Raw genomic sequence first — 24,976 nt, 5'->3', positions numbered from 1 at the left:
CCCTCTTCCCTTTCCATAGAAACCTCCGCAACATACCATTCAACTTTCGTTCATCAGACGTCTTAAAAAAAGTGGTAATTGTTGAAAAACATACAGCCATTTAGGGATAATAATCATGGTATACAAGGCTATCCAGCCCAATAGGGTAATAGGGAAGGCTTCCCAAGATCTGAATCTCTGTTGAGTGTCCTTTAATAACCCCTGTATACTTAACTGATAAAGTCTAGATACGTCTGCTGGAATTTTTACCCCAAGATATTTAAGCGAGTCTTGCACCTACTTAAGGGGGAAATCCACTCTACTAAGTCCTTGAACTTTGGGTGGGGGGGGAAGGGGAGAGCACTTGTGACTTTTCTAAATTTAGCATAAAACCGGCCAATTTCCCAAATTGCTGCGTGCATCCCAGTAAATTTTTAAGTGAGTTAAGGGTCAGTCAGCACCACCACCAAGTCATCAGCATATGCTAAGGTTTGAATCTGATGACCGGAAAGAGTTACTCCCCTCACTCCCCCTGACATGGTAAGCTTCCTTAGGAGCGGCTCTAATGATAGTATGATTAGTAGTGGGGAAAGTGGGCACCCCTGCCGGATCCCTCTTGCTATAGAGAACCTTTTTTCTTTAATACCATTAATCAGTAAACAGGCAGATGGGTTATTATATAGGGACTTGATCGCTTGTAGAAAGCAACCCCGAAATCCCATTTGTGACAAGGTGTGAAATAAGTAGTCCCATCCCACCCTATTAAAAGCTTTGTCAGCATCCAAACTCACCTATAGGGATGGTGTCTGTGTTACCTGACAGTGTGCTAATGCCAGCAGTAAGCGACGCACATTGTGAGCGGGTTGACGTCTACGAATAAATCCTACTTGCTCAGGTCCTATCAACCAGGGGAGGCATTGGGCCAAGCGTTCCACCAATATTCTAGAGAACAATTTAACATCTACATTTAATAAGGATATAGGCCGATATGAATTGGCCTTCTCTGGGGGCCAGCCTGGTTTAGGTATAAGTGTTATCAGTGCCGTGTTAGCATGCGAGGGGAACAACCCCCTTCCACCACCTCCCCAAAGTAAGCCAACAACGCCCCCAGAGCCTGGGGGCCAAGTGTTTTATAATACTCTCACGCAAATCCGCCTGGTCCTGGGGCAGAGCACAGCTTTAAGGCTTTGATCGCTGCCTGCAACTCTGATGATATTGGAGCATTTAAGTAGTCAAGTTCTGTTGGAGTCAAGTCAGGTAGACCTAATGTAGACAAATAAGCTGTTAACTCCTGAGGGTTCGTTGGGGGACCTGCAGCGTAGAGCACGGCAAAGTGGTCTGTGAAAATTTTTGCTATCCTTTCTAAGTTGTTTGTGAGGACTCCCTGATCATCCCGCAATGCTGTCACCGATCTCGGCCTGCCCCAATTTTTAATGATCCGGGCCAGCATTTTACCAGGTCTATTGCCAAATCTGTGCAGCTTGTATTTGCGATGTAGCAATGAATGTGATTCTTTCTTATGCAGCAGAGGGTTAAGCGCTGCCTGAGTGGCGCGTAGATTCTCCAAAGAGGTCTTACATAGTAACATATAGTAACATAGTAGATGACGGCAGAAAAAGACCTGCATGGTCCATCCAGTCTGCCCAAGACAAACTCATATGTGTATACCTTACCTTGAATTTGTACCTGTCCTTTTCAGGGCACAGACCATATAAGTCTGCCCAGCAGTATTTCCCGCCTCCCAACCACCAGTCCCGCCTCCCATCACCGGCTCTGGTACAGACCGTATAAGTCTGCCCTCCCCTATCCTTGCCTCCCAACCACCACCCCCTCTTCCCCCCACCTGCTGCGCCACCCAATTTCAGCTAAGCTTCTGAGGATCCATTCCATCTGCACAGGATTCCTCTATGCATATCCCACGCATGTTTGAACTCTGTTACCGTTTTCATCTCCACCACCTCCCGCGGGAGGGCATTCCAAGCGTCTACCACCCTCTCCGTGAAAAAATACTTCCTGACTTCTTTCCTGAGTCTGCCCCCCTTCAATCTCATTTCATGTCCTCTCGTTCTACCGCCTTCCCATCTCCAGAAAAGATTCCACCTAGCATGGGCCGTCCTGGCTTTCCTCTGCTGAGTTTCTAATTGGACGATTCCTGCTGCCAGTCGCTTCTTGCGCGCTTGGACGTATGCTATTATGTCCCCCCGGTGTACTGCCTTTGAAGCCGACCAATATAGTGAAGGTTGTTCTACATGTATTGCATTATGGGTAGAATATTCAGTCCACTTGTCTTGAATATATTTTTGGAAGACTGTGTCTGTATGCAAATAAGATGGGTAATGCCACCCCGCACCTCCTCTTGTATCTGCAGCTGTCTCCATATCCACCCACAATAAAGAATGGTCCGAAACGTCTTCCAGGTCAATCTCTGAGGTCTTTATCTTTGAAAATAATCTGTGATCTACCAAGATATAATCAAGCCTTGCCAGTGTACCATGGGTTCGAGATCTATGCATGTAATCACGTTCCCCGGGGTGTAACGTACGCCAAGCATCTATTAAATTAAGTGTCCGCATAAAATTGGAGGAAGTGTTTGCTCGTGGCCCTCTGTAATGCAATGAGGTGGAACTAGAGCAGTCTAAGGTAGGGTCAGAAACCATATTAAAGTCTGCCACGACCATCATTTGCAGTGAACTGCACTGCAAACATTGCTGCAGCAGGGAATGGTAGAAGTTGGGGTTGTGTTGATTTGGCCCATACAGAACTAATAGCAAGAACTCTGTGCCTTGGAGCCAGATATCTACTATAATAAAACTCACCCTCAACGTTCTGAAGACAACGTTCTGAAGTCACTCAGTCACTCACTGAAGGGTTCATGGATTCACGGTGGTAAAGCCACAACACTGACCATGTCTCTCTGCCCCGCCCTCGCATGACGGACCAATCAGAAAAAACACCCTCAACATTCTGAAACACAAAGGACCATCACAACACCATTCCCAGGCAACACTAGGCAACGTAAGACGGACCAATCAGAATAAACTACGTGACAATAAGGGAGGAGCATTCCCCAGCAGAATGGCTCATTATCTGTGCAGCACGGAGAGCACAGAACCACCGCTGGAACGAGAGAAGAATATTCCTGCTGTGGGTATGTGCAAAAATAGACCGGGGGAGGGGGGGGAGAGAAATTTTTAAATGCCTAATGCCAGTACTGAAGAGTGCCAGAGGGCCTATAGCACAGACTATATTTGGGATCGCTTGACATGGAGTCAGAGGAGCCTGAAAACAACGTGCCCGTCACCATCTGGGACGTGGGCGAACAGGACAAGCTGCGGCCCAGCTGGAAGGATTACCTGCGACCCAGCCAGCAGCAAACAGCGACCAAGGAAGGGGGAGGAGTACTCCTTCCCTGCCTAGGAATCGCTGGAGACTGGCTGCCAAACTAACGAAACAACCGCACACCGACGCACCACCTCCATCATTCGAAAGGCACCCACTCTTTCTTCAACAGAAATGCAAACTAATAATACAAAACAAACAAAGAATACATGGTTTCTCAGGCGGCTGCAGGTAACTCCCCACCCCCTTCCTCTTCCCCTTTTGCCGAAGCGGCCAAGGACGTGCCCAACCATCCCCAGCCAAGCTGTCTCCCACCTCGGGGATTCCCCGAGCACCCGGAAAAAGACGGCGCTGATTCCTGCAGCGCATAAATGTTCCAGCATTCCCCTGCAGCCGGCCTGAAATGGACCAAACATACCGCATCACCCCCCGACGGCCCAAGACCGTGCTCTTCTCCCTTCCGCCAACTTAAAACAACCATCCCCGTCCTCAGGCAAGCCATCACCCACCTCCAGGATGCCCAGAACCCCAGCCCAATGGAAAAAGATGGCGCTGCTTCCAACAGCACATTTCTCATCCAGCATTCCCCTACAGCAGCCCTGAAACGGCCAAAAAATACCGACAGACAAAGAACGTGCTCCTCTACCTTCCGCCCATCTAAAACAAAGAATTTGGGTGAGGGACTTTGTAAAAACTGTTTGCCTTTATAGTTTATTCTGTGTGAGGAGATAATAGGGAAGTAACTGGCGTATGTTATATCTTGCTGGAATGGTATTTACTTGATTTGATTAGTCAAATTTAAAAACTAAAAAAAATGAGAGTTAAAACTAATAAAATCTGTAACCCTTTAAATCAGTGGCTCTTAATCTTTGTCACAATGTACACCCAAAGGCCATTTCCCCCTCCCCACAATTATGTTTTATAAGCCCCCTTCCTGCCCCCCCCCCCCCCCCCCCCCGAAAAAAAAAAACAGTCCCAGTTGTTGGGCACCACAGACCTAATTAAAAATAATTTCCAAGCACATCTAGACATGTTGCCTATGCATATAATACCCTTAAGAATGTCAAAAAGGAGACTCTTTGGAACAATGCAATAAACATACCCTGGCATAAGTTAAAGCTCATTCTTGCCATGATATAAACAAAATTAATCTTATCACACAAAAATACTAGTGAAGGGCAACAACTCACAAAATTAACCCACTTGGAACTATTACCCCTAACTTCCTTTCATCCAGTCTTTCCATCCTTGTAGCCTATCAATTTTTCTTGGCTTATCTTTCTCCTATTCTATCCTTTCTCTGTTCTCAGCACCTCTTTTTTTCTTCTTCCCTTTTCCTTATATAATCCAGTGAGACCAGGTTGACTGGAATTCGTTGCCAGAGAATGTGGTAAAGGCGGTTAGATTAGCGGAGTTTTAAAAAGGTTTGGACAGCTTCCTAAAGGAAAAGTCCATAGACCATTATTAAATGGACTTGGGGAAAATCCACCATTTCTGAGATAAGCAGTATAAAATGTTTTGTACTTTTTGGGATCTTGCCAGGTATTTGTGACCTGGATTGGCCACTATTGGAAACAGAATGCTGGGCTTGATGGACCTTTGGTCTCTCCTAGTATGGCAATACTTATGTACTTATGTATATGTACTTCCAGCTGCCAATTCCTGAATTGGGAGATGGAAGATGCAGCAGCATTGCATCAATTCATCAGTTACTAATTTTTGCAGATACTCAAGATCAAGTCCATTTCATAGTCACTTTACCGTCTTCCCTCCACTCAGATTGAGAACTACTACTGTAAACTATCTCTGCAAAGGAGCAGGGCTGGCTTAGCTATTAGACAAAGCAGGCAGTTGCCTGGGTTGGCAGCTTCTTTGGTGGGGAGGAGGCAGAGAGAATGAAACAACAGATCCTGACATTCACAAAGTGAAAAACCTATCAGCATGTGCTTTTACCTGCAGTTAGGGTGAGCAATCTTCAAACTGCCCATTTACCTGAATTTTGGGAACTGCCTTCCTTAGGTACAGTGGGGGAAATAAGTATTTGATCCCTTGCTGATTTTGTAAGTTTGCCCACTGACAAAGACATGAGCAGCCCATAATTGAAGGGTAGGTTATTGGTAACAGTGAGAGATAGCACATCACAAATTAAATCCGGAAAATCACATTGTGGAAAGTATATGAATTTATTTGCATTCTGCAGAGGGAAATAAGTATTTGATCCCCCACCAACCAGTAAGAGATCTGGCCCCTACAGACCAGGTAGATGCTCCAAATCAACTCGTTACCTGCATGACAGACAGCTGTCGGCAATGGTCACCTGTATGAAAGACACCTGTCCACAGACTCAGTGAATCAGTCAGACTCTAACCTCTACAAAATGGCCAAGAGCAAGGAGCTGTCTAAGGATGTCAGGGACAAGATCATACACCTGCACAAGGCTGGAATGGGCTACAAAACCATCAGTAAGACGCTGGGCGAGAAGGAGACAACTGTTGGTGCCATAGTAAGAAAATGGAAGAAGTACAAAATGACTGTCAATCGACAAAGATCTGGGGCTCCACGCAAAATCTCACCTCGTGGGGTATCCTTGATCATGAGGAAGGTTAGAAATCAGCCTACAACTACAAGGGGGGAACTTGTCAATGATCTCAAGGCAGCTGGGACCACTGTCACCACGAAAACCATTGGTAACACATTACGACATAACGGATTGCAATCCTGCAGTGCCCGCAAGGTCCCCCTGCTCCGGAAGGCACATGTGACGGCCCGTCTGAAGTTTGCCAGTGAACACCTGGATGATGCCGAGAGTGATTGGGAGAAGGTGCTGTGGTCAGATGAGACAAAAATTGAGCTCTTTGGCATGAACTCAACTCGCCGTGTTTGGAGGAAGAGAAATGCTGCCTATGACCCAAAGAACACCGTCCCCACTGTCAAGCATGGAGGTGGAAATGTTATGTTTTGGGGGTGTTTCTCTGCTAAGGGCACAGGACTACTTCACCGCATCAATGGGAGAATGGATGGGGCCATGTACCGTACAATTCTGAGTGACAACCTCCTTCCCTCCGCCAGGGCCTTAAAAATGGGTCGTGGCTGGGTCTTCCAGCACGACAATGACCCAAAACATACAGCCAAGGCAACAAAGGAGTGGCTCAGGAAGAAGCACATTAGGGTCATGGAGTGGCCTAGCCAGTCACCAGACCTTAATCCCATTGAAAACTTATGGAGGGAGCTGAAGCTGCGAGTTGCCAAGCGACAGCCCAGAACTCTTAATGATTTAGAGATGATCTGCAAAGAGGAGTGGACCAAATTTCCTCCTGACATGTGTGCAAACCTCATCATCAACTACAGAAGACGTCTGACCGCTGTGCTTGCCAACAAGGGTTTTGCCACCAAGTATTAGGTCTTGTTTGCCAGAGGGATCAAATACTTATTTCCCTCTGCAGAATGCAAATAAATTCATATACTTTCCACAATGTGATTTTCCGGATTTAATTTGTGATGTGCTATCTCTCACTGTTACCAATAACCTACCCTTCAATTATGGGCTGCTCATGTTTTTGTCAGTGGGCAAACTTACAAAATCAGCAAGGGATCAAATACTTATTTCCCCCACTGTATATATAAACACAGAAGAATGAATGTTCAATTATATGTTTCTAAAGGATCATTCCAAGAGAGATAATATAGAAGTGATCATGATTAGTTTAACAATCAAAATCTCATGTGGAGAGGGAGAGGAAAACAGGAGAGGGTGTTGCCTAAGGTTGAAGTTTGCCTAAGGCACCTAATACCCTTCAGAGTGAGTGTAAGGGTCAGTAACAGTACAACTTCTGCAAGTACCCAAATGATTTAGGAGCTCATAGCACTGATAATAGAGGATGATAACTTTAGCCAGACAGATGGCCTCTCATTTTGCAAGGACAAATCCCTGAGTCAGAGAGACAGCTCTACTATTAAAAGATATGAGCTCGTTTAAGTGATACAAGCCTAGATTTTCAAACTCAGACTGACTTTGTCACCCCTATAATCTCCATTAAAATGAGCATCTGTTGTAATTAAGTAATACTTCGTGTGTCAAATTGCTTCAGAAAGAAAAGATATAAAGGACATTAGTATTATGTACATAAAAAGCTGCTTCAGATAGAAAAAGCTATAAAAAGGACATTAGTATTATGTACATAAAAGCACATTAATGACACTGAAAGTTATATAGGACACTGCTATTTTTAATGTCTATCCCACAATATTTCACTGACACTGATCCAGTATCTCCTGCAGTTGAATGACCTCAAACATTGCCTTCCAATGTCACTAAGTACTTTTCCAGCCCAAAACAATTCTAGCACAAGAGCCAACTAAGAGGAAAAGTGGTCCAGATACTAGTGGCTGGAATAATGGCAAAAAGTGGTTTCAAGCCAGGCAAGTGCTTCCATTAACTAGTAACAGCGACCTGTGCTGTCAGCTCTTACAGTGGGCCGTTCATTTACTGACATGGTTACTACTACACAAACTCTGCTATGTACTACTTACTGGTCTGACTTTGTCCAGCAGAGGCATACCTTTGCTCTGCACAGCATGAAACTGTAACTGGTTGAATTCTGTGGCAATCCTCTCCAAAATCTGTCCTGTCAAAAGTGGGCTGGGAAATAAGTTATCTTGTTAGGAAAAGGTTTCAAACTGACAGACACACAAATTTTACCATAAAATTCAAGTTTCACACTGCCATGCGATAGGTACTCAGTAAGTCTGATATTTAGGTTGGCCCAGGCTGAGGATGCTATGGAGGCCATGGTCACAGTCCCTTGGGGGTAGGGTGTGGGGAAGGACTCAGTTATCAAAAACAGCAATGTCTAATAAGCTTCTGGAAGGAGCCCTGTTGTTTGGCTCCCAGATTAAGGACTGTTGCTACAACAGACTAAGTATAGTGGGAGAGTTTATTAAAAATGGGAGGGGACCCCCATGTATTTATGAATGAAAGCTTGTGGTGCCAGGATTCCTGAACTAATTCCGACTGAGCTAGAAGAGAAAGGAAAAAGGACCAAACTAAAATAATTTATGGTATTTGCAAGGAACCATACCTTTCATGGGATTAAAAGCCTTACCCTGTTGACCCAACTTGATTTGGGATCTGCACACATGTGGGAGGAGGGGCTAGCAAAAGGGTAAAGATAGGCCACCAATTTTTGGATCAGACTGCAAAAGTCTGATTGCAAGTCATGATTCAGCAAACCAGACAATGCCACAAAATCATCAGAACTCAACCTGCCCTTTTCTCCTCCAGTCCAATAATAATTAACAAGATTCAAACGCTGGCTCCAGTTCCTTAGGCAGTTCACATTCGTAAGTACAGATGAAAAATCATACAGTCAAGTATAATATATGCTATATATACAAGTTAAAATGCATTCTGAAATGGGTAAGTAATATATAAATCTGTATCCCAAATTCCGTTTAGACAGCTAAACATGACCCAGAATTGGAACCTTTTCATCAACGTGTCTCTTGCCCATGTCTTAGGTTTATCATTTCGTTTTGTTTTTATTTCTAGATCTCTTTTCATTTTGTCCTGTGTTCTAATATTTTCACAGCTGCTTGGATTGAAAGGTGTGCACCAAGAAGAGATTCAAGAGCTTTATCCACTAATATATGTACACAGAAAGAAACTATAAATCAGAAGCAAAAAAAAAAACCTGTAATGACTTATCTGCCAATTCAGTTGCCCAAAAATAAGCTAAGAACTCCTGCCTCTAGATTAAAATGACAGAGAATATTTATGCTTAAATTTAAAAAAAAAATGGAACTATTTTGTCTTTATATGTGAACATATGTTTTCAGTGCAAAAGACCAGGCAAACTGAGATCATACTATAATTGTAGACCAGTTTTAAGTCTAACAGGCAAGAGTAAGACAGTAAAAAACAAAAAGCCTGAAAGCCAATTTGATTCCATTACCATAGTCTCTTGGCATATTGCCAATACGTTGTGGCTCCTAATCCAGACTGTTACACCCATAATCCAGCCCACCCCTGGGTTTACTGTATATAGGCAACATTATTCCTCAAGGTCACATTTAGGTAATCTTGGTGATTGGTAATTCTTTATCATAGTTCACTTGTTCACACTCATTACAACCAAACAATATGGCTTTCATTCAGTGTAATAATCGTGGTTCGTTGGTCCTAAGGAGAACCATCTGGAGGCTCAGGGGCTGCCTCATTTGTCTCCAGCTTTCTTCTATGAGAAAAGAACTCAACAGACTCAAACAGGAATTGGCCACAATTAAAGAAGCTTTTAAGACTACATAGCATCCAGCCAATTTACCACTACTGCTACAAAGGATAAAACAATCCAGGCATAAATGTCACAGTAAGCTCTGACAGATTGCAATCTGTGATACAAAGGCATCCACTCTCCCAATTGTTATGCCTACATGATTCTTTTGCAGCCCTAGAGCATAATCATAAAAGAACTGAGGTAGAGCCAGAGACAAAGAAGATAACTTGGTGCAAGTGTCACCCACAAGGCAATGACAAATCTTTTCATAACAGAAATTCTTGCTGCTAGGTGACTCCACTATCAGAAGCATTAAGGACACAGACGTGGATCCCAACAAGGTTAAATATGTCTTCCAGGATCATTTGCTAAAAGGAATACCAATCAAATACTGATTGTGATCAGGGAAGAAAGGATTCTAACACTGATATTGTAATCCACCTGAGGACAAATGACTTGGCCAACAACAGCACACTTGGAATGCAGAGAACTTTCTAGAAGCTGAAGGAGGGGTTAAAGTCTTTGGTGCAGACTGTAGCCTTTTCTGAGATACTATCAACCTAAAGAAAGGAAAAACTTCATAATACAGAAAGTTCAATGAGTGGCTCAAAGCCTGGTGTCATCAAGAAGATTTTAGATGAGGCAATATATGGGAAAAAAATCTACACTCTAATGATGGGCTACATTTTTTTGTGGCAGGAAAAAGGATCCTTGGGAAGAAATTTCAATAGTATCTCTCCAGGCATTTAAACTAGGATAGGAGAGGGGATGGGATTTGATATACCACCTTTCTGTGGTTACAGTCAAAGCGGTTTACATATTATATACAGGTACTTGTTTTGTACCCAGGGCAATGGAGGATTAAGTGACTTGCCCAGAGTCACAAAGAACTGCAATGGGAAATGAACCCAGCTCCCCTGGTTCTCAGGCCACTGTACTAATCATTAGGCTAAACTAGGGGGTGGGGGTGACAAAAGGAATCAAGAGATTCAGGAAGTCACCACGAACAAAAGGGAAAGCGTGACAGCAGTGGAGCAGATAAAAGTAATATGATAAAGCATCAAAGCAACTCATTCATGAGCGTGTGGGGTCCTAGAGACGGCGGAGTACAAAAATTCAGAAAAGGTGGTGAAGCGCCTGGAGTGTTTTCAAAGCTAAGCTGACAAGGAAAAGCTACTGCGCAAAGCAAGGGACCCGGGGACTGTGCAATGGAATGGTCTAAAAATTGAACAGTTCTAGGATTTGGCCTATTTTCAGAGAAGTCACCAGAGCTATGGTGACAGATGGACTTTACCTTTTGGACTCTTAATTACTGTTAATGATGTCCATAAAACTGTAACTATGCTGGAGGAAGTCTGGGACCTCTTAAGGAAGAGTTGAAGGGATACCGAGAGAGAACCCAGGATCAGTGCGTCTTTATGCGCGCCAAACACTAGTGGGTTTCCACTGACAAAAAGATGATAGACACAATAAGCAATCAGCGTGCCTTGCAACTCAGGAAACACCTTCTGGACTGCGCTGAAAGAACTTAAGGGGGTTTGGGTACTTATCTAATTTTGCTATAAGGTTTAGCCCTGTTTCTGATGACTAACATAACTGAGGGTCATGACAAGTGGATATATATAGCAGGTGTGCTTGTGTTTTGAAGAGGACAGGAATGAGCGGGGTGGGGGTATTGCATGGATGAGAGTGTATAGTAGGTATAGTTTTGAGGGGATGTGAATGTGCTATGGAAATATGTTTGTGCTGTTTGGGGAGTGTTCTTGATCAGTGAGTGCATGAAAAGTGAGGGGGGGAGAGGGATACGGTTAATATGATGGATTTGGCTACTCATAAGAGTTGCTTCCTTCAAATATGGTGGGAAGAACTGATTTTTCCCACGAGTTAAATTATTTTCTTGGGGGGGGGGGGGGGGGAGGAAGAGAGCTGGTGGGTAAGGTATACTGGGAGAAAGTATATACTTCTTTTATTATTTCCTGTTCACATGGGGCTTTGGGTTTTAAAATATTGACCTATAATGTCTAGGGCCTCAATTCACCTTTTCAAGAGGAAATCTTTCTTTCGTGAACTGGCTAGAGTGCAAGGCTTGTGTGCTTTTGTATGAAACACGCATTTGCTGAAAACCCATGAACATTATCCCCCAGATTCCATATAGTTCGACTTGAATTGCGCGTGCAAATCAGGTCATATTCCGATTAGTGCACACAACTTATCTTAACAAGCCAATCAGTGCTAATTGCCACTTAAGCAATTATTGATACTAATTGGCATTAATTAGAATTTACAAGCACACTTTTCTAAGCATATTATGTAAAGTGATGCGTGTAAATTTTAAGACGCAGATTGGAAAAGGGGGCGTGGAATGGGTGGGTCATGGGCATTTCTAAAAAAACTCCGTGCCAACTTAGGCGTAGGCATTTACACCAAGTTTTATTTGGCATAAATGCCCATGACTAAATTTAGTCATGTGGATGGCTAAGGGCTAAAGGGCTATATAGAATCAAGCCCTTTGTGCACGATCCAAGATTTTCACTTATTATTTGGGCAAAAGCTCAGGGTGTAGGGCAAGAGGCAAGGGATAGGTATTTTATTTGCAAAGGGGATTACTGTTGAGGTGCAGAGGGTGAAAAGGGATACTCGGCGAAGATTTTTATGGAGGTGGTACTGAGCAAATGTGTTCAATATACCTTAGTGAATATGCATGCACCAAATGATAGGTCAAGGGGAATTTCTGAAGGGGCATTTAAATACTATTTTGCAATTTCAAGAGGAGTATCTTATTGTGGGAGGGGATTTTAACTTGACTGCTACTCCATAACTGAACAACATGGGTGGGCAGGCATTGTATAGTAGACAGACTAAGAGGGAACAGCAAAAATCTTTGGGCATTCTTAATGCGGTGGGCATCTTGCAATGGCTGCATCCAATAGATTGTGATCAAATTTATTCTCATGTCCAGAAACATACTTATGAATTGATTGTATCTTCTTAGATAAATGGTTCTTGTTATCTATGACAGACTTCAAAACAGAACCAATCACATGTTTGGATCAAGCCCCGGGTTTGGGTGGGTCTCACTGAGGAAAGGAGGTCCCAGAGCCTTCTTTACTAGAAGTTAAAAGACAGCTTTTTGGATGACCCAGTTACGATGAAGCAGGTGACGCATTGTTTGTGCCAAATGTTACTGAGGAAGACTCCCGTGAGGCACTGCAGGAGGTCTAGAAGCCACAACGTAGGCCACTTAACATCTATTGAAGCGCATTGTAAAAAGAAAAAAGTAGAGGAAATTAATAGTCTATCATCTTATTAGGAAACTAGAGGTGCCCCATAAACAGCCAGGATGGAAAGATAGTGGAAGCATAGAATGAAAATTGGGGATCACAAACTGGAGGACTTGAATTATAAATTGCAACTATTAAAGCAAAAATCTTCTGAATGTAATAATAAAGCTAGTAGATTAGGAAGACACAAAGTATCAGTTTATAATTTAAAAGAACAGATGGTGGTGAGGTGAGGAGGGCGAAAGAGATCAGAGAGAGATTTGTGGAATTCTATAAAACATTATATACTCCTGAAAGGGTAGTCGATGATAGTGAAATTAATAAATATTTTGACTCTATTAACCGATTAGTGCCCAATGTTCCCATAATAAAATCCCATTTGGGAACGTTGGGCACTAATGGGTTAACCTGAGGACAGTAGATGCCGCAGACGTAGCCCTCCTAGACAGACTGACCTCTGGGGTGGAACTGTAAAGCCTGAAAAATCCCCAGGATTAGATGGGTTTACAATCAAATTTTATAAGCACGTTCAGGAGCTACTTTTACAGGCCATGTTGAATCTATTCAAATCACTAGGAAAGCTCCCATATTTCATAAACTGGCTGGGGTTGCTATTCTTCATAAAGAGGGAAAAGATCCTACTGAATGTTGTTCTTATCGACCAATCTCCTCACTCTGCATAGATACGAAACTTTTCACTAGGATCCTGGCTGATCGTGTGATGAGATGGGTCCCAAGGCTGGTACACCCAGATCAGTCAGGGTTTATACAAGGAAGACAAGCTGGAGATAATATCAGGAGTGTTCTTAACTTAACAGAGAAGGCCATAAAGGTGAAGATGGATTTTGTGTTTCTCTCTGTTGACATGGAAAAGGCCTTTGATCGGATCTCGTGGCCTTTTATTTATAAAGCCCTGAGCAAAAAAGGGCTGGGACCCTGTATACAAGGATGAATTCAAGCAATATATAATTCACCTATGGCTTTGATTAAGGTAAATGGTAGCTATACGGAGGCCTTTGAAATCCTCAGAGAGACTAGGCAGGGGTGCCTGTTATCCCTTATTTTATTCACCTTAGTGACTGAACCCTTTGCTCGGAAGGTGAGGGAGCAAGCTCAGATTACTTGGATGACTGTGAACGGGGTAGAGTACATATGAGGAAAGGCTAAAGAGATTAGGGCTCTTCAGCTTGGAAAAGAGACAGCTGAGGGGAGATATGATTGAGGCTTACAAAATCCTAAGTGGTGTAGAATGGGTAAAAATGAATTGCGAAGTATTCTCACAGTTGGGCGACATTATCCAAAGGAGCCTGGTAAGGACCCTGGCTAGTGAGATTATAGAAATTTCTAGCAGCGTCCCACAGCGTGTGCACTGGTGCATTCCCACCCAATATGAAAAGCACGGGCACCTCAGTCATGTAATTCAGCTAAAGAATTCAACTCCAAGGGGAGGTGGGAGAGTTTGTGAGAATACTTGGCCTGCTGTCCTCAGAGAACATCTGCTACAGGTGAGTAACTTCGCTTTCTCTGAGGACAAGTAGGATAGTTGAATTCTCACAATTGGGAAACCCTAGCTACCAGGCTCACTGAAAACAACAACACTAGGACAACAAGACCTCGAAACATCAAGGCCTTGAAGTCAATCAACCTGAAAACTATATACATTCTAGTTGTGAAAGTACAACCTGGAACAGAACAAAATCAGGCCTAGAGGAGTGGAGTTGGATTCTAGACATCAAATACATTCTGCAGAACTGTCTGACTGAACCGGCTGTCACGTTGGGTATCCTACTCAAGGCAGTAATGTAATGTGAATGCATGGACAGAAGATCACATCACACCTTTGCAGATCTCCTCGATGGAGGCTGACCTCAAGTGGGCTACCGACGTCGCCATGACTCTGACATTATGGGAATGGAACCTGGACTTGAAATACTGCCTTTCTATGGTTTTTGCAACTACATTCAAAGCAGTTTACATAGTATATACAGGTACTTATTTGTACCTGGGGCAATGGAGGGTTAAGTGACTTGCCCAGAGTCACAAGGAATTGAACCCAGTTCCCCAGGATCAAAGTCTGCTGCACTAACCACTAGGCTATTCCTCTGCTCTTGACATGGCCCTCTAGAGTCTGTCCAGCCTGGGCATAAGTAACGGAAATGTAATTTGCTAGCCAATTAGAAATTGTGTGTTTGTCAACTGCTACCCTCATCCTGTTTGGGTCAAAAGAAACAAAAAGCTGGGTGGACTGTCTATGGGCTTTAGTCTGCTCCAGATAGAAGGCTAAGGCTTGCTCGCAATCTAAGATATGAAGCATACTTTTGCCAGGATGAGCAAGAGGCGTATTTTCAAAGCACTTAGACTTACAAAGTTACATTGTAATCTATGGAACTTTGGAAGGCTAAGTGCTTTGAAAATGAACCCCCAAGTGGTTTTGGGAAAAATGCTGACAGAATGATTGACTGATTAAGATGGAACACCTACACCACTACCTTAGGAAGGAACTTAGGGTATGTGTGGAGAACTACTCTATTGTAATGAAATTTAGTGTAAGGTGGATCTGCTACTAGGGCCTGAAGCTCACCGACTGTAAACACACTTGATCAATGCCACCACCATAAAAATCTTTGCTGACTGAGTATCCCTTTTCACCCTCTGCACTTCAACAGTAATCCCCTTTACAAATAAAATCACCCAAAACACAGTTTTCCAGGTCAAATACTTCAGATGAGAGGAATCAAGTTGCTCAAAAAGGAGCTTATATCAGCTGGGTTAAGACAACGTTGAGATCCCATGACACAGTGGGAGGTCCGACGGGGGGCTCTGTCAGCAGCAAACCTCTCTCATGAAGTGAACAAGTAGAGGATGTACAGAGATGAGCTTACCTCCTACATGCTAATAAGCATTAACTGCGCTGAAATAAACCCTTACCAAGTTGGTTTTCAAACCAGTCTCAGAAGGATGCAGGAAGTATTCAAGCAGTTTTTGTGCAGGGCTAGTGAATGGATCTAAAGTCTTGCCCTCACACCGCCAGCAAACTTCCTCCATTTAAAAAAATAACACCTCTTAGTGGAGTCTTTTCTGGAAGCCAGCAAGACATGAGACACCCTCAGACAAATCTAAGGACACAAATTCTATGCTCTGAACATCCAAACCGTGAGGGCCAGGGATTGGAAGTTGGGATGCAGAAGGAATTCTCTGTTCTGCATGAAGAGGGTCAGGAAACAGTCCAATCTCAACGGATCTCTGGAGGATAACTCCAGACGAGGAAACAAGATCTGCCTTAGCCAATAAGGGGTGATTAGGATCATAGTTCCCTGGTCTTGTCTGAGTTTTAGCCAAGTCTTCTTTATGAGACATACTGGAGGATATGCATACAGTGGAGGAGTGGCCTAGTGGTTAGGGTGGTGGACTTTGGTCCTGGGGAACTGAGGAACTGAGTTCGATTCCCACTTCAGGCACAGGCAGCTCCTTGTGACTCTGGGCAAGTCACTTAACCCTCCATTGCCCCATGTAAGCCGCATTGAGCCTGCCATAAGTGGGAAACAAAAAAAAAAAAAAAAAAAGAATACCCTTCCCCCGGTGTAGGAGAAAGGCATCTGATGCTAGTCTGCCATGTGGTCTGAGCCAGGAACAGAACTGGTGGACTTTATTGTTGAGATGTGTGGCAAAATGATCCAAGGAGAGAGTGCCCCATTCTCGGAAGATCTTGCAGGTTATGCCCATGTTGAGAGACTATTTGTGCAGTTGCAAACCCTTACTCAGTCTGTATGCCAGGCTGTTCTTGCCTGCTAGGTACGTGGTTCAAAGGACCATTCTGTGAAGGAGGGCCCACTGCCACATTCCAACTGCCTCCTGACACAAAGGGTAGGATCCCATACCCCCCCACCCCCTGCTTGGTTCTGTAGCCGAACTTTGAAAGCCTTTAGAGCGTTCCAAATGATCCTGAGCTCAAGGAAGTTGATATGGTAAGTCTTTTCCTGAGTAGATCAAGTTCCACGGGTGTGAAGCCCATTTACATGAGCTTCCCATTCCAAATTGGATGCAACAACTTCTGAGGTAGAATTTGGAATGGTAGTCCCACAGTCAAATTTGTCCCAACTGCATACCAGAGAAGAGCATGAGTCAACTCTGGAGGAATTTCTGGATGGCATCCTCTAGATTCCCAGTCGTCGAGACCACTGGGAAGCTAGAGTCCATTGGGCCTCTCTCAAATGGAGATGTACCATGGGAGTGACATGCACTGTTGAGGCCATGTGGCACATTAATATCAACATTTGCTGAGCTGTGACCTGCTTGCTGCTTTGTACCTGCGAGGTGAGCGTTATCAAGGGCTCTGCTCTCACTTGAGGAAGAAAAGTCAGAGACTGCAATATATTTAGTAGGACTCCTATGTACTCCAAAATTACTGAACTGGGAGTAGGAGGGACTTAGGTAATTTATCACGAACTCTAACACCCAAACAGGTGCATTGACTCGTTCCCTCCGGTAATTGTGCTCTTGACCAGCCAATCATCCAGATAAGGAAACACAGACTCCTAGTCTGTGTAAATACACTGCTACTACCACCAGACATTTGGTAAACACCCTGGGAGCTGAGACAATGCCAAATGGCAGAACGCAGTACTGGTATTGGTGTTTCCCTATTCAAAATCTGAGATACTTCTTCACTGGGAAGTATCAAAATGTGGGTATAGGTACCCTTTCAGAGAGCATAGCCAATCTTTGTCCTCAATCATGGGGAGAAGTGTGCCCAGGAAAATCATCCTGAACTTTTCTTTGACCAGGAATTTGTTCAGGGCCCTTAGGTCTAGGATGGGACAAAATCCTCCCGCTTTCTTGGGCACAAAGAAGTACCTGGACTAGAATCCCTTCCCTTCTTCCCCTGGTGGAACGGGTTCAACAGCACTGGTCTGTAGAAGGGCAGAGATTTCCTCTACATGTACCTGTCTGTGCTGAGAGCTGATGTAAGATGCTCTCTGTGGGCAATTTGGTGGTCTCAGATGCCAATGTAGTGTGTAACTGAGACGGACTATCTGAAGAACTTACCTGTCCGAGGCTACAAGGGGCCACCTTCGATAGAAAAAAATTTAGCCTTCCCGCTATCAGTAGATTGTCCTGGACAGTTACTTGTACTGCAGCTATGCTCTCCTGGAGCCAGTCAGAAGCTTATCCCCTACTTTGACTGAGGAGCCAGATGGGACTTCTGTGGTTGGGACTGAAGAGGCAGAGAAAACACTGGGCCTGGGGGTTCTGGGCACAGCGAGAAGGCGGCAGAAAACCTACATCTTTGAGGGTAGTAGGGTCGCCGTCTAGGCCCACTTGTAAACCTCCTAGAAGAGGTTGCAGCTGGAGGCTGCCAAGACAGGGACTGAATGGTATCAGTATGTGTCATGATGAGGTCAGCAATCTCCTCCACCTTGTTCCCAAAATGATTAGCAGACATACCTTGCCAAGGAGACAACCTCCTCTGAACCACTGGTTACAGGTCAGAGACACAGAGCCATAAGAGTCTGCACATCCCCACACCCATGTGGGAAAGTCTGGATGAAACACCAAATAAACATAAGCGTCCCTGGCCAGATACTTCCTACACTCCAGTAACTTTTTGTCCAACTGGCGAAGCTCTGCAGCCTGCTCCTGAGGCAGAGAATCTGCAAGACGTAGCATACTGTGTACCAAAGATTTCAAGTAAAAGCTCATATAGAGCTGGTAGGACTGGAAGTGGGAAATAAGCATTGAGGCCTGAAAAGTTTTCCTCCCAAACATGTCTAGTGTCAGAGTCTCTCTATCTGGGGAAGCTGAGGCACGAGTCCTGGAACTCCTAGCTCGTTTGAGGTCAGACTTGACAAACAGTTCTTCGTCGGTGCATCTTCAAGGATAGGATGCAAAGGTACTGTGATCCCTTCCTTCAGAGGTGATTCATAGTCCAGAACTGATAACATCTGTGCCCTGGGTTCCTCCTCTGTCTACAACTTAAATGGGATGGCTAAAGCCATCTCCTTGACAAAATCGGTGAAAGAGACCTTCACGTAGAGATTTATGTCTCTCTTGAGGTGGGGAGGGTTCAGAAGAGACCCCCATAAGACTCCTCCTCCAAGAAGTAATGAAGGTTTTTTTTTTTTCTGAGTATCATAAGCAATCCCAATCAAACTCCTCTTTGTACTCAGACCAAACTCAGCTCAGTGGAACCACATCCACGGCCCAAAGAGCGCCAAGGTGCAGTCCTACCCTCAGACTCCGGGGAAGATTCCTCCCCCAACCTCAAGAGTGGTGCTGCATGGGTCGGATGTCAACATCAATACTCTTTCGAAGCGCCGATGCCAAGCATCACTCCATAGGCATGGTTGGAGCCTCAGGAAGAATGTGGGGCTGATCCGCAGTTGGCGCAAGCAACCTCGATGCCCAAGCAGATTGCAACTGCAATTTGTGTGCCAGCTCCTCCCCGAGCATGGCCCGGTACTGCTCATTGAAGGCAAGCATCAGCAAAGGAGGGAGAGCCAGGACAGAGGCAGCCTAGTGGTCTAGTGGCCTCTTTTGGGGCAGGAAAAACGCCCACTTTTTCATGCCTGCTGCCACTGCTCTGCTTGATACTGACGCCTCTTCAAAATGGCTGCCAAGGCTTCAAGCAGAAGTCTCGCAAGGCTGCGGTTTGAAGTCTCGGCATCCATTCTGAATAAGCAACAGAATCAAGCAGAGCAGCGGCAGTGAGCAGGAAAGATTGGGCTTCTTTCCCGCCCCAAAGAAGCCACTAGACCACTAGGATGGTATCAGGCAGAACAGTGGCAACAGGCTGGAAAGATTGGGCTTCTTTCCTGTCCCAAAGAGGACAGCCAAGCCCACTAGCTAGCCAGGCAGCAAGTAAGTCAGTCAAGCCCATCCCAGCCCAGCCAGCAGGCAATGAAAAAACAGTAAATCATCCACTGTCACCCAGCCTTTTATCTCCAGGGCACATCAAGGTAGGCATTTATAGAAATATCCCCTTGATGGTTTCTGGCAATGGCAATATTAGGTGGTGGGGAAGGGCCTTTTATTTAAAGTGCATTATGTATGACAGGGTCAGTGTACATTGAAAACTGTGCTAATCAAATAAAATGAGGCACTTTCAAAAGATATATTGTCACGTAATATCTAAGTGATACCCACCCACCTGGGGTTAACCCTGCAGCCACCTAGAGGGTCTGTCCCAGCACTGCCCAGGCCCACGCGCACTTGTGCACATGCTCCTACACTGGCATACCCTCCACCCACCGACTGAGTCCCGCTTGCCTCTGGGCGAGTCTCCTACCCTCAAGTTATTTCCCCAGTGGTTTCTAAGGACACTGGACCTACAATCCCAGGAGTCCCACAGTTCCTTGAAAACACCCACAGGCAGAGAACACAAATCACCAGGATTCTTAGTCCGTCCAGGACAACAGAGCTAACTACTACTACTACTATTTAACATTTCTAGAGCGCTACAAAGTGTACGCAGCGCTGTACAAACACAGAAGAAAGACAGTCCCTGCTCAAAGAGCTTACAATCTAATAGACAAAAAGTAAAGCATTTAAATTTAAAATATTTAAGCAGTCAAGCACAAGAGAACAGTCACAGAAGGACAGAAGATGTTGAAGGGTGGTCAGTGTGATTAGGTGTAACTCTGGTTGGAGTAGTGGGAGAAGGTGATAGGAGATATACTATAGGATGTCATTCTGAGGCCAGGCTAAGTCTAAAGCAGGAGAAGGTATTCTCTGCAGCCTATCTGTGAGATGGAAAATGCTCTCTGAAGCTGCTGCTATAAGTTGTTAGTTTTCTCTCCCTGAAAGAGATCCAAGCCACACCCACGAAGTTCAAACTGTCAGTGGGGAGGGTGAGGGGAGGAAATGGCAGTGCTTGATGAAAAAGAGAGCTCAGTTTGATAGGAGATATACTATAGGATGTCATTCTGAGGCCAGGCTAAGTCTAAAGCAGGAGAAGGTATTCTCTGCAGCCTATCTGTGAGATGGAAAATGCTCTCTGAAGCTGCTGCTATAAGTTGTTAGTTTTCTCTCCCTGAAAGAGATCCAAGCCACACCCACGAAGTTCAAACTGTCAGTGGGGAGGGTGAGGGGAGGAAATGGCAGTGCTTGATGAAAAAGAGAGCTCAGTTTGATAGGAGATATACTATAGGATGTCATTCTGAGGCCAGGCTAAGTCTAAAGCAGGAGAAGGTATTCTCTGCAGCCTATCTGTGAGATGGAAAATGCTCTCTGAAGCTGCTGCTATAAGTTGTTAGTTTTCTCTCCCTGAAAGAGATCCAAGCCACACCCACGAAGTTCAAACTGTCAGTGGGGAGGGTGAGGGGAGGAAATGGCAGTGCTTGATGAAAAAGAGAGCTCAGTTTGATAGGAGATATACTATAGGATGTCATTCTGAGGCCAGGCTAAGTCTAAAGCAGGAGAAGGTATTCTCTGCAGCCTATCTGTGAGATGGAAAATGCTCTCTGAAGCTGCTGCTATAAGTTCTCCCTGGACAGATTCTCTTGCAGCCACACAAGTGAAGTTACTCCCCCATGACGTAACGGACCCGGACATATAGCAAAGCTTAAAGCTTTAAATGAAACGCAGTTTACTACGCCTGCGTGCAGCTTCCCGCCATATCTCCCCCCCATAACCCCTCAGAAGTCACCGCCCCTTTCCAGTTTTATTCTTCCCGCTCTGGCGGTCAGACCCGTTGATAAATCGTTAGTGCAGCTCTCGCATTTATTTTTTTCTTTTGTTATTTTGCTAATCGCTTTTTCTCTCTAAAAATTATCAAACAATTTAATTTAGCAGCCCTCCTCTTCCCGACCATGTCGGCGAAGAAACATGGATTTAAAAGCTGCTCACGCTGTTCCAATAAAATGTCCCTCACAGACCCGCATGACCTGTGCGTCCACTGCCTAGGCACGACGCACTTAGACTCTAGCTGTGAGAAATGTGCAGCCATGCTCCCTCGGACGAGGCAGATAAGACATCTGAAACTGAAAGCAGTACAGGACTTACCTCAGCAGTCGGGTAAGAAATCCAAGAGTAAAAAACGGCACTGTGAGGAACCCCCGGAGAGTGCCTTGCCTAGCAAAAGGCAACAGTCTCTGCCACCACAACTCCAACTAGTTGTCGGCGCTCAGACTCAACCCCAGCAAACACCATCCGCTGACAAAAACCAGCATGGTCGTTCTGGGCACCGAAGCACCTCCTCCCCACTGCCTCCTCGGCACCGGGACAGTGCCTCCGATCAGTTTCGGCACCGGGAGAGCCTTTCCCCTGACCATAGGCACCGAGAACACCTCTCTCCTGCACCTCGGCACCGAAGCAGCTCCTCCTCTGCTCGTCGGCACCGTCAGGACTCCTCCCACTCGCATCACAAGGCTGGCTCCTCCCACTCATCGCATCACACGGCTGGCTCCGCCCACCTGGTGCATCACAGCCACAGCTCCTCCCCTGCTTCACTCCATCAGGGTTACTCCTCCCCTCCTGAGTTGCAGACTGCTACAAAGCACTTCTCTGACACCTCTCCTCCTGCTCTGGCTCAGGCAATGCCTCTCTCTCCACAGGACAAACAGGCAATACTCTCTCCTCACCACCATTCAGGAGTTCAGACAGCAGTCTCTCCTGCAGATTTCTCCTCTATGCCACTGTCCCAATCAAACCAGGATATTCTCCATCTGCTGCGTGCTTTTTTGGCTAATCACAATCTCTCAGCTCAACAGCACCCCACGACCAGCCAGCAGCCACCACGTCCGGCGGCGGCAGAATTTTCGCCCCCGGATCGACCAGCCCCTCGGCAGCGCTCACGCTCCGAGTCCTTTTCAGACTCTCTGGCTGCAGACAATTTTTCAGACTCTGGCTCTTCCCCACCCCCATCTCAGAGATGCTCCAGATCCTCCTCTCCGGACGCCCACTCCGACCTCCTCGCGGGCTCTCCGGGTCTACCTTCTGACCCCTCTCCCCCGCTACCATCTAAATCATCTCAACCAGAGGATACTTCCTATCCAAAATTTCTCATGAAATTGGCAGCAGCCTTGGGGATTTCCTCCTCTTCTCAACCGGATCCCCGATCCAAAAAATTACAGGCTCTGCGCTATAAGGAGGCACCGAAAGACATTATCGCGTTGCCTTTGCACGAAGTGTTGGCGGACCAGCACAAGTTAGTGTGGTCTACCCCATTAACATCTCTCCCCACCAAGAAGAGTTTGGATACGAAATACAAAGTCCAAGATACTTGGGGCTTCGGTAAGCCACAACTATCTCACCACTCCATAGTGGTCCAGTCCGCCATGCGTAGACACAAAAGCTCACGAGACCATTCAAATTTTCCACCAACGAAAGACATGAAGCTCATGGATCTCATGGGTAAGAAGATGTATCAAAGCTCCATGCTCAATGCCCGCATAGGGCTTCACATCTTCCATTACACCGACTACCAATTCACCATACTAGACAACTTCTCACGAGCACTGGATTCCCTCCCTGCGGCACTACAACCTCAATTCCGGCCACTGCTTCAAAATCTGGAGGAATCCGCCACCAATCTAATTAGAGCCGCCCACGACTCATATGACACGTCGGTCCGAGGGGCCGCGGTAGGCCTTTCCACACGCCGGTTAGCGTGGCTAAAAGCATCCGGCCTAAGGGAGGACGTTCATAACAGAGTGGCTGATGCTCCCTGCACAGGGGATAACCTGTTTGGTGACGGAGTTAAGGATATCATCGACAACATCAAACAAGATTGCACCACTCTGGACACCCTGGAAGAGGACAACATCAATCAGCCCAGGTCCTCTTTTCATCGCTCGTCCTATGGCACGCCTAAGAGGAGGTATCAACCTCGGCGACAGTACCCCTTCAATAAATACAACACAAACTACAAGTTTAACAACAAGCAACATAGACCTCAACAGTCTAAGAAAGCATATCGTGAGCGAAGGGCACCCAAGCCAGCGCCCTCAACGGCGCCCAAACCCTTGTCCTCTTTTTGACAAGCAGATGGCTATGCAGCTACCGGTGGGAGGTCGTCTTCAGTTTTTTGCCCCTCATTGGCCCCCGATAACATCAGACAAGTGGGTCCTCTCCATTGTCAACCAGGGGTACCTACTTCACTTTACGACCCTCCCACCTCTCCCCCGCATAGTCACTTCACAGGTTCCTTCGTCTCACGTCCACCTACTTCACGGCGAGATTTCCCGCCTCCTGCGCATCAGGGCAATCGAACCGGTACCAGAATGTTCCCAGAATACGGGATTTTATTCCAGGTTCTTTCTTATTCAGAAGAAGAACGGCGGTTTGCGGTCTATTCTGGACTTACGCTCCCTGAACAAATTTCTAAAAAAAGAAAAGTTCCGCATGACGACTCTCCAAATGATTCTGCCACTGCTCGATCAGAACGCATGGCTCGTGTCCCTGGACCTGCAGGATGCATATCTCCACATCCCAATCCACCCAGCGTCCAGAAGTTACCTGCGTTTTCAGGTCCACTCTCACCACTATCAATTCCGAGTCCTTCCCTTCGGCCTCTCTTCAGCACCACGAGTGTTCACAAAATGTGTCATCACCATCATCGCTCACCTTCGCCAGCAAAGGATCACAATCTTCCCTTACCTCGACGACTGGCTCATCGCGTCGCCAACGGCTCAGGAGGCCCTCCACTCTCTCGACAAGGTCACCTCACTTCTCCAGACTCTGGGTTTCCTCATCAACTTGGACAAATCTCACCTCATTCCCACGCAACATCTCGAGTTCATAGGAGCGGTCCTCCAGACCCCGCGGATGTTGGCGTTTTTGCCCCTCAACAGGGCCACACGGATTTCCATCCTCATCGCCCACCTAACCCAGGTCTCAGTCACCTCTGCCCGAACGTTACTCGTGCTTCTGGGCCACATGGCAGCTACCATTCCAGTACTTCCGCTAGCCAGGCTCCACATGAGATCCCTACAGTGGCACCTCCGGGACAGGTGGATCCAAGCTCTTCAACCGCTATCTGCCAAGATACCACTCTCTCACAGTCTAAAGACCTCGCTGCAATGGTGGGCCCACGCCCCCCATCTCCTCCAGGGTATGCCCTTCCGCCCTCCCCTACCGTCCGTTTATCTAACAACCGACGCCTCCAAG

The 24,976-nt window shown here is 45.8% G+C and overlaps 1 protein-coding gene across 1 annotated transcript in view; it reads right to left on the bottom strand.

Moving 5' to 3' along the window:
* The window catches only part of COG2 (component of oligomeric golgi complex 2), a 129,265-nt gene that overhangs the window by 66,917 nt on the left and 37,372 nt on the right, over positions 1 to 24,976 (bottom strand). The window contains exon 6 of the mRNA XM_030196435.1: positions 7,849 to 7,957. Coding sequence (XP_030052295.1) covers positions 7,849 to 7,957 — 109 coding nt within the window. The remainder of the gene's footprint in view (positions 1 to 7,848; positions 7,958 to 24,976) is intronic.

This window comes from Microcaecilia unicolor, chromosome 3 (assembly GCF_901765095.1).
Source record: "Microcaecilia unicolor chromosome 3, aMicUni1.1, whole genome shotgun sequence".
Classification (NCBI taxonomy): Eukaryota; Metazoa; Chordata; class Amphibia; order Gymnophiona; family Siphonopidae; genus Microcaecilia; species Microcaecilia unicolor.
This window is presented reverse-complemented; position numbering and strand designations above follow the sequence as displayed.